Source organism: Cynocephalus volans, chromosome 11 (assembly GCF_027409185.1).
Source record: "Cynocephalus volans isolate mCynVol1 chromosome 11, mCynVol1.pri, whole genome shotgun sequence".
Classification (NCBI taxonomy): Eukaryota; Metazoa; Chordata; class Mammalia; order Dermoptera; family Cynocephalidae; genus Cynocephalus; species Cynocephalus volans.
In genome coordinates, this window is record NC_084470.1 from 58,973,516 (window position 1) to 58,982,297 (window position 8,782).

The 8,782-nt window shown below is 53.3% G+C and overlaps 1 protein-coding gene across 1 annotated transcript; it reads right to left on the reverse strand.

Annotated features, from left to right (window-relative positions):
- Window positions 1-42: 42 nt before the first annotated feature.
- LOC134390721 (cytochrome b-c1 complex subunit 1, mitochondrial) lies at window positions 43-8,565 on the reverse strand. The gene is made up of 13 exons (XM_063114421.1): window positions 8,457-8,565; window positions 8,065-8,205; window positions 6,320-6,406; window positions 5,173-5,302; window positions 4,747-4,945; window positions 4,085-4,164; window positions 2,417-2,532; window positions 2,052-2,195; window positions 1,752-1,912; window positions 1,540-1,625; window positions 1,063-1,151; window positions 671-746; window positions 43-230 (listed from the first exon to the last, which is right to left on the reverse strand). Exons 1-13 carry the CDS (start codon window positions 8,523-8,525, stop codon window positions 166-168), a joined length of 1,443 nt encoding a protein of 480 aa, XP_062970491.1. The 5' UTR covers window positions 8,526-8,565; the 3' UTR covers window positions 43-165.
- Between the last annotated feature and the right edge of the window lie 217 nt (window positions 8,566-8,782).

Sequence of the window (8,782 nt, forward strand, 5' to 3'; positions counted from 1 at the left end):
CCCAGTGGACTCCATGCCAATGCCAAAAGAGAGACGACACAATTCTCAACAGAAGACTTTATTGGTGGTAATCTGTAGCACAGGTTTGAGGAACTGGAGTGGTATGTTTGTGGTGGGGGGCCCATGAGCCCTGGCCCCACCCTCTTGCCTGCACAGGCTTCCTGCCTAGAAGCGCAGCCAGAACATGCCACTACGGATCCGGTTGTAGTCTGTGAGCTGCTCAATTGGGCCTGTGGGGATAGGGTGGGGCGTCAGGGTGGGGTACCTGGCCTGCACAGGGACACCTGGCCCCATGCCGCACCCAGCTCGGAGCTGCTGCCCAGAGCAGCACAAGACAGGCTTTGAGTAGAAAAGAAGAAACAAAACATTCCCCCAGGGGTGCTAAGCCTGTCCTTTCATGCTCTGGCCCTTGGAGCCCCACCCCACATGCAGAGGTGCCCGTTACCTGGCGGGTGTGGGGTATTGATGGAGGCACCTTGGCAGGGAATTAGAGAGCTGTTGGGACAGGTTTTCTAGGCAAGAACTCCCTGGCAGCCAGACTACTGGGGAGAGCCTTTTGGGGGCCTTAATTTGTTGTTCTCAGTGCAGGCTGGGGGAGCCAAAGCAGAAGGGGAGGCCAAGGGAATGGCCTGAGGGAAAGGATATAAGGCAGACCTTCTAGGCCACTCACCCAATCCAGCCACTGCTGGACACTGGTCATAGAAGTACTTGGAGCAGACCTCACGCACCACACTGGCATCTACCTCCTGCAGGGCGAAGCAGAGGGCACCACCTCGGACAGTCAACATTATCCAGCTGACCAAGATCTCCCACATGCAACGTGGGGCTGCCCCCCACCCAAAAGGGGAAAGGTAGCAGGGTTCCCCTTGTTGTAGACTTCTATGGGCCCCACCCATCCCCACAGCCATCAGTACCTCCGCCCTGCCCTCCCACTACACCACCCCTGTGCGTGACAGCTGCCTAGGACACCAGGGATGCCTATTCTCTGTCAGCCCCAGCTCCCTACCCCCTATGGATCTGCCAGGCAAAGATTCCAGAAACTCTCCCAGAGGCCCATGTTACCGCAATCCGACTTTCCCACTCGGCCAGGGGGATGCGACGGCCATAGGTCAAGAGGCTGCGTCCGATATCCTCACACACAGGAGTAGTGCCTTCGAGGGTGGGGGAAGGCTTAGAGGTTTGCCCAGTCTAATCCTGGATCCACAGGTACACACACAACCTCCAGCCTCAGGTTGACAAGGACCTGCCTGACCTTGCTTTGACCCCAGATCACAACCTTCTCCTCTACAACAACCTGTTACTGCAGTGACCGGCTGCTGACTTGGCCCACCCCCACCTGCACCTAAAGCTCCAAACCCCTGCAGGTCGGGTGCTGGGGTGTAGCATGATCCTCAACATCTTCCTTTCTGTGCTGGAGTGTGACATGGTCCTCAACATTTTCCTTTCCAACCTTGGTTAGAAATGGTGGCCACACTGGGGCTGTCACTGCCCCCACTGCCAGGATGCACTCTACCCCTCCTGCAGGGCTGCAGGACTCACCATCCAGATGAGACACCAGGGCGTTTCTGAGGATGTTTTTGCCCCGCACCACCTCACTCTCAGTGGCACTGGTGCACAGGCGCATCCTAAAGCGGTGGGTAGAGATTGGGGTGTGATGGTGTTCATTCCAAGAGAGAGTGTATCATCTCTTAGCCTCCCACTATCCTGGTCAAAGGCCTCTATCCCAGCCAGCAGAGCCAGCTGGCACTTACCACTGGCCTTGCAGGAAGAACATCATGTCATCGATGCTCATGTGGTCACAGACAAAGTGTGCGCCCAGTAACCCAGTCTCTGCATAGCAGATGTTGAAGGTCTGGAAACTCTGGCACAGCTTGTTGGCCACAGCAACTGAAGCCAGTGGGCTGGACAGGTGCTGCCAGGGGCAAAGTAGGTCAGCACCCACCTTCTTGCCTACGCCCACACCCTCAACCCCACAGCACAGGACTATACAGCCCCAGAACCCTCTCTTCCCTGAAGGTGAAGTCTGTCTCATGCCCGCTCCTGACACTCACCACGCCACCACCATAAGTGCAGTCATAGTGGCCGATGATCGCATTGGCCACTTGGAGGGCCACATTGTCTGGGTTGGCCCAGCCAGGCCCCTCTACTGCAATGGCTACATGGGCCAAAGGTAGGTTGTCGTCACGGTGGCGGACCTGAAACAGTACATGACATGGCTGAGGGGCAGCAAGACTGCCTATGCGAACAGAAAGGGTGGCAGGTGTAAGTACAGTGTGCGCCTGCATGTGAACACGTGTGCTTTTGCAGCAGCAGCCACAGGACCCCTTCCCAACTCCTGAGGCAGCTCTGCAGTAACAAGGATAATCACACACACATGAGTGTCTTCCCACAGGCCCAAGCTCATCAGCTAACGTACCTCACTGCCAGTGAAGCGGCACGGAGTTAGAGTGGGCACAGTGTCCTCTGCATACGTCCCAGAGACACTGCTGAAGTGCTTCTGGGCAAGGTCTAGCAGCTGCTGGTGCTCCACCCCTGCAGAGACAGCGGTATTACAGGCCAGCCAGGGTCCAAGGCACAGGGCAGGGGGAATCACGATAGGCAGAGGAGCCCCATGTCCTGCCTCAGTGAGAGACACCAACAGTAAGACATGACATCAGGACAAGGTGAAGGAAGAAGATCCTCCACAGACAGACCCTGCCTCATGGGCAGGACAGGATCTTCAGGGCCAAATAGCTCCCATGGCCTCAGTCACAGGAGAGAAGCAGCACCCTGAGCTTTAAAATGGGTTGCCACATGACACAAGTGTTGATTCTCACCCGAGAAGAAGCATCTCACCTTCATCAAGGACAAGACTGGTACTCCCCAGGCACAGGGCCACTTGGCCTGCCTTGTCCCCCTAGTCTAACTTATGCAAATCTGACTGCTGGCCCTGTAGGGATGGCAAGTGAGAGGGCACAAAGAAGTGCTACTACAGGGCTGTGATTAGCTCTAGGGTCCCCTTAGAGCTGGGGACATTTACAAGTAACATCACGAACTCATGCCCTCAGGACTCCTTGCTGGACCTCGTCTCCTCACCTCCACAAGAGGCTTCTGTGGCACCCTGACTGGTGGGTGCTGTAGCAGTGAGCAGCCTGCACCAGAGCAGCAGCCCGCCAGTTGCCTTGGCCTTTTATTCTTTCCTCCATGAGCTCAAGCCCTGCCCCGACTCAAAAACATCTGACATGTCAGTAGCTGACACTGCTCTTGGTCCCCAGGTTCCTTGGCTCCCAAGCCACCAATCACGCTCTTCCTCTCAGTCTTTCTCATCTACCCAGAAGCTGAGAAGCATCCTTGACCCTGCTCCCCCATCAGGTTTCCCTCTATAAACCATCCTGAGTCCATCTCCTTCTCTCCCTTGCTCTTGCTTACTCCCGCTGGCTCTCTGCCACAGCCCCTCCCTAGTCGGTCTGCCTCTACTCTGGCCCCACACAGCAGCAAAGCAAACCTCAAAACACACGTGGGGCCACGACACTGCTCTTACCCTCTGCTCAGGTCCCCCAACACCCTACCTGCCTAACACCCACCTTCCTTTAGGCCTCCGTTCAAGCAACACATGCTTCAAAAATCCCCCCACAACCTCCAATGGAGTCCCCCATTAAATCTCCCACGCCATTCTGTGCCTTCCTTTCAAGGCACTTCCCAGTGAATCATCAAGTGTGTGTCATCACACATCCAATGTCTGGTTCACCCAAGGCAATGCTGCAAGGAACAAGCCCAGGGGCTTGAATCCCACACCAGCCCACAAACTGGGTATATTAGGACCAGGTGGGGCTATGAAAGGCTTGAAGCCTGGGAAAGGGCCATCAGCCCGACAGAGGCCCATTGTAGAGGGGAGAGTCCCTGTGTGGCCAGTCCCAGTGGTGGCAGCAGGGCAGAATTCTAGCTCACCTCAGAGAACATAGGAGAGGTCACTCCCCTGAAGGACAGGGAGAGAACAGGGTCCCCTGGAGTGGAATGTTCCCTATGGCCAGAACCAGGAGACCTGGGCACTGATAACCAAGGCCAGTGCCCACCCACCCTGGGCTTCAACAAGCCCATTACTCACCCCCAGCTGCTGCCAGCACCATGCGTGGGGCTTTATAATGCCTGCTGAGGTACTCAGTCAAATCTGCACGAGACAGCTTCCTGCAAGACATATGGCCAATGGTCAACTCCTTTCCCAAACCAGAGCAAATTGGGAATTGGGTCACACATAATGGGGCTAAGGAGGCAGACAAGGAGAGGCATGGCTTCTCTGAAAAGCAGACCCTAGCACACCCCTCAATTCACTTTCCCTTATTTCTGCCACCCACCCCTCCAGGGATCAGGGGCAATCTTCACGTGGCTGTATCTCACATCTGACCTCAGGATAGGCTCACAGTCCCCGCTGAGGGTGTGAACTGTCACTGTGGGACTCTCAAGGGTCAGTATCAGAGCTCTCACAGCCCACCCCCTACCAGGGGACAAGAAGCCACATGGCTCGCCCTTGGATCGTCAGGACACACATGGAAATATATTCTAAAACAAAACCCCAAACCAAGTGAAGACCACACAGCCAAATAAAAAGGCTGATGGGGACCACATGATAATATAGAAACCATCTCCAATTCTGTGAATTAGGAAAATAAACAACACGGATAGGCAGCCAACTACAAACGTAGCCTGGAAGAGGTCTGGCCAGGCCAGAATGGAGACACGCATTCCACCATAAGCCCAGCCAACTCTCACCTGACATTCTCACTGGGCCCTTCCACAGCCTGGGCTAAAGATGTACCCTGGAACGCTGTGGCATGCAGGTAGTCAAAGACCACATCCCGCATAGATGCATCATTCTCCTGCATCTCCCGCAGGATCACATCACGTTCCTTCTCAATCTGGGAGTCTTCTAGGCTGCAGTTCAGCACAATGTCAGCCAGGAGCTCCACAACTGGATACAACAGATACAGGTTTAGGGGCCAGGTGGGCCACTGGAGACCAATGACAGCACAAAACCCCCAGGTTGGCATCTTCTGTTGCTGTCCACCCCTGGTTGTCCTGCTAGGAGGCCATACCCAAAGGGTAATCCAATTCTGTAGCATGGCCAGGCCAGAAGCCTCTCCTCTGCTCCGCTGGAGTCATACTCCCCTTGTCCCTGCCCCTTTCTTCTGATGTTACCTTTTGGCAGGTCCTTGGACATTGCTTTGATGTAGTAAGCTGTGTGCTCCCGGGTGCTGTAGGCATTAAGATGGGCCCCTATGCTCTCCACCTCCTTCTCCAGGGCACTGCCAGGCCGATTCTTTGTTCCCTGGAGCCAGACATCAACAGGACCAATCAGGAGCCACATCGGAGCCCAGGAACCCTGTTCTCAGAGTATAAAGACCCAGCAGGACCACTGGTCCTCAGGTACCTCCCCCAGCAAAGACCCTGGGAATGTAGAGACTAAAGTCTGTGCTCTTTGAGCACTAAGCAGGCCTTGAGCTGACTGAGGCCACAGCATGAAGGGCCAACAGAATAGAGACAACCAGGACAGAAGGGCATGACCAGAACAAGTGTCGCCCAAAGTCCAGAGCTCTCACAACAGCCTGACCTCACCAGTACACCTACTCCCCTTACTGACAGCCATAGTCAGGTAAGCCCACATCTGTGATCAAGTGATACAACCCACTCCTCATCAAGGCATTCACATGACTCTGTGTGTATACTACCTGCCACCTTTATGGAACCTAACCGTAGTCCTGTGTGTGTACGTTGGGAAGTAGTATTTCTCATGGTGCACACACATACACACGTGCATGCACACACATGTTAAGATATGCATACATATCTGTGACGCTGCAGCTGGCTGGGTTGCCTGTTCCAGCCCTATACCTTTGCCCATCCCATACTCCCTTCTCCATTTTGTTTTCATTCATATAAAAAACATGGAACTGTACTCTATAACCAAGGGATGCCCAGGTATCACCAGAGCAAGACATTTCGCACATAAGCATGCATGTTCACATCTGTGGGTGTGTTACAATGCACGTGCATATCTGTGTGTTCCATAAGTTCACATATACACATGCCCAAAACACATGCCTGGCCTCTCTGGTGAAAAGTGGGGCTCCTGTGGCTCCCTGTCTTTTTCCAGCCCTAGGGGCCTCATGCAGGGGCTCAACAGATTAGCACTCACTCAGGAGAGGCTAACCCCATGTGGCTCCTTCCAGAAAGGCCACCTGGAGATTGCCCCATAATCAGGAGGCTATTTGTTCTGACCTTCACCCTCAGGAAGGACAACAGGCAGTCCTAAGCCCAGGGGAGACACAGACGTCAAGAGCCTTACCTTGAAAGCCAAATGCTCCACAAAGTAGCCTGCCCCATTGTTCTTCTCAGTTTCATATCGGCTGCCAACATCAATCCACACCCCCACCTGGACAAGAAGTCACCGACAAAGGTAACAAACCACCCCAGCCCCCACTCACACCCCACCCTGGCAGACTCAGCACAAGCCCCAGGCATGGGCTCATGAGTCCCAGGGTGGGGGACAGCTGCCCTGCCAGGACCCCTGTGCTTGGAGGTGCAGCCATGCCCAGGGCACAGGGGTCCAGCTGAATGACTAGTCACACCACATCGCCTCTCCTTCCTATTCTATTTCCTGACTGGTTATTAAGGATACCCAGGGCCACTTCTAACTGTGCACATTTACCTAGTTCCCCCACTGTATGAAATCCATAAACTGTCTCACTTTTCAGTTGATTCTTTGTTTTTTTCTAGGCATGCAACATAACATTTGCAAACAACATATTCTCTCCTTTCTAAAAATTATACCCCGCCTTTGTTCTGGTGATGATTTTATCCTTTCACCATTAAAGAAGGAGGCTATTGATTTAGACACTGTATATTTTATCATATTAAAGAAGTACCCTTCCATTAACACATTAAAAAAAATTTTTTTTAATCAGACCTGGACACTGAACACTGCCAAATATCTCCCTGGCACTCAATGAAAGAATCTTAATTTTCTTAACAGCTTGTTGGTGTGCTGTGAAACACACACCACTCACATGTTCACAGTGGTCTAGTCTTTTAACTTACTATTTGTTCACAGCTGATTTAAATTTCTCACATCTATTTTCCTAAGAGATGTTGATGTACATAGCATATGTCATATAAAATCTTAAATGAACATGTATTTCACAGTTAACATATTGGAAAGCAAGATGCATTTTACAATCTTGTAGATTGCATCCTTTGATTATAACTGGCAGCATTCTTTCTGTGGCACTAGAGCACAGTGATGCTCCTTACAACCTAGAGCACCTTGGAGTCCATGAAATACAACATTTTACTGAGCCTTCTTCACAGGTTTTGGTTGTTTATACAGATGCCATATAAAAGGGAAGTTGCCCACCATCTTTTCCTGTATTCAGTATAAGTTCAACTTGTATCAAAGGACATTATTTGTTCCCGGAAAACTGAAAGAATTTGCCAACAAAACTATTCAGCCCTGGAACTGGGGAAGGGGGGGGGTGAAGCAGAGAGGATTACTTCTTGGAAATCTTCTCATCTATTCATATATATAGTCAAGATTTCTATCCTTGAGTCAATAGTCAAGATTTCTATCCTTGAGTCAATTTCGAGGATTTGTATTTTTTGTAAAATCATCCTTTTTACTGAAATCTTCAAAAGCACTTCTTCCACAAATGCATTCCTGGTCTAGCCTACAGATTATGACCTTGGGCTAAGGGTGATAGACCTGGACTCCTGCAAATCACCTAAAGTCTCTGAATCTCATTTTCCTCACTGCAAGATGGAGACATGATTACTTCTCTCATACAGGCTGCTTAACAAAAAGCTGGAAAAGAATTAGGCCCCCTGCTTGGCAGGCATCATATGCTAAAGGAATGACGGCTATAATGAAGATTGCCCCATGAAGTCAAGGCGTGGCTGGGGTCAGGAATGGGGACAATCTCGCTGTGAGTGAGCCAGAGCCTGAACCCAAACCACAGACAAGAAGACTTGAGCCCAAGGTCACATCGCGACCTGGGAAAAGACGGCAGGCCCAATCTGGAGGCCCCCTCCACTCACTGTGCAAGTAGGCTGGGAGGACTGCTCCGAGGCCACACGCAGCCCGTTGTCCAGCTGGCTGACCTGGGTCTCCGGTAGACTCTGGAGGGCCTGGGCGTAGGTTGCGGTACTCCGCAAGGCAGGCACCCTCAGCAGGGCCGGCTGTGGAAGGGGACGGCCGCCAGTGAGGACTCGGTTGGGGGATCGCTCCCTAGCTGCCAGGCCTGCAGTGGGACGCCCGTCCCCGCCTCCAGGCAAGCAGTGAGACTCCCATCCCAGCTCTCGGCCGTGACCTTCCCATGGCTTTGACCCCGCGCCCTCCCCATCACGACCCGCCACCGCTAACAGCCCGCTCCCCCACCGTGTCCCAAAGTCTCGAGTCCCGCAACCCCGCGCTCTCGCCTTCGCCTCACCGAGCGGCGGGTGCGCAGCAGCACTCGTGCCCCGGCACTAGCCGCCCAGCAGACCACGGACGCCGCCATTTTTTTAGCTACTGTCAGCGCCGAACCGTGCCGCGCATGCGTAGAGTAGGTGCGCAAGCGCAGCACCGCAGACTTGGCTCCCGGCCGCCCCCTGGCGGGTCTGGGGACTACTTAACCACGACAGGTCGCTGGTTCCACCCACGAGTCTACTGGTCTCTGCGCACTCCAGTCCTCTTGGCTGTCCATCAGCCCGCGATGGCCAGCCAGCCCCTTCCACGCTTCCACTAGTGGAGGGCAGACTGCACGCTGTTTCTCAC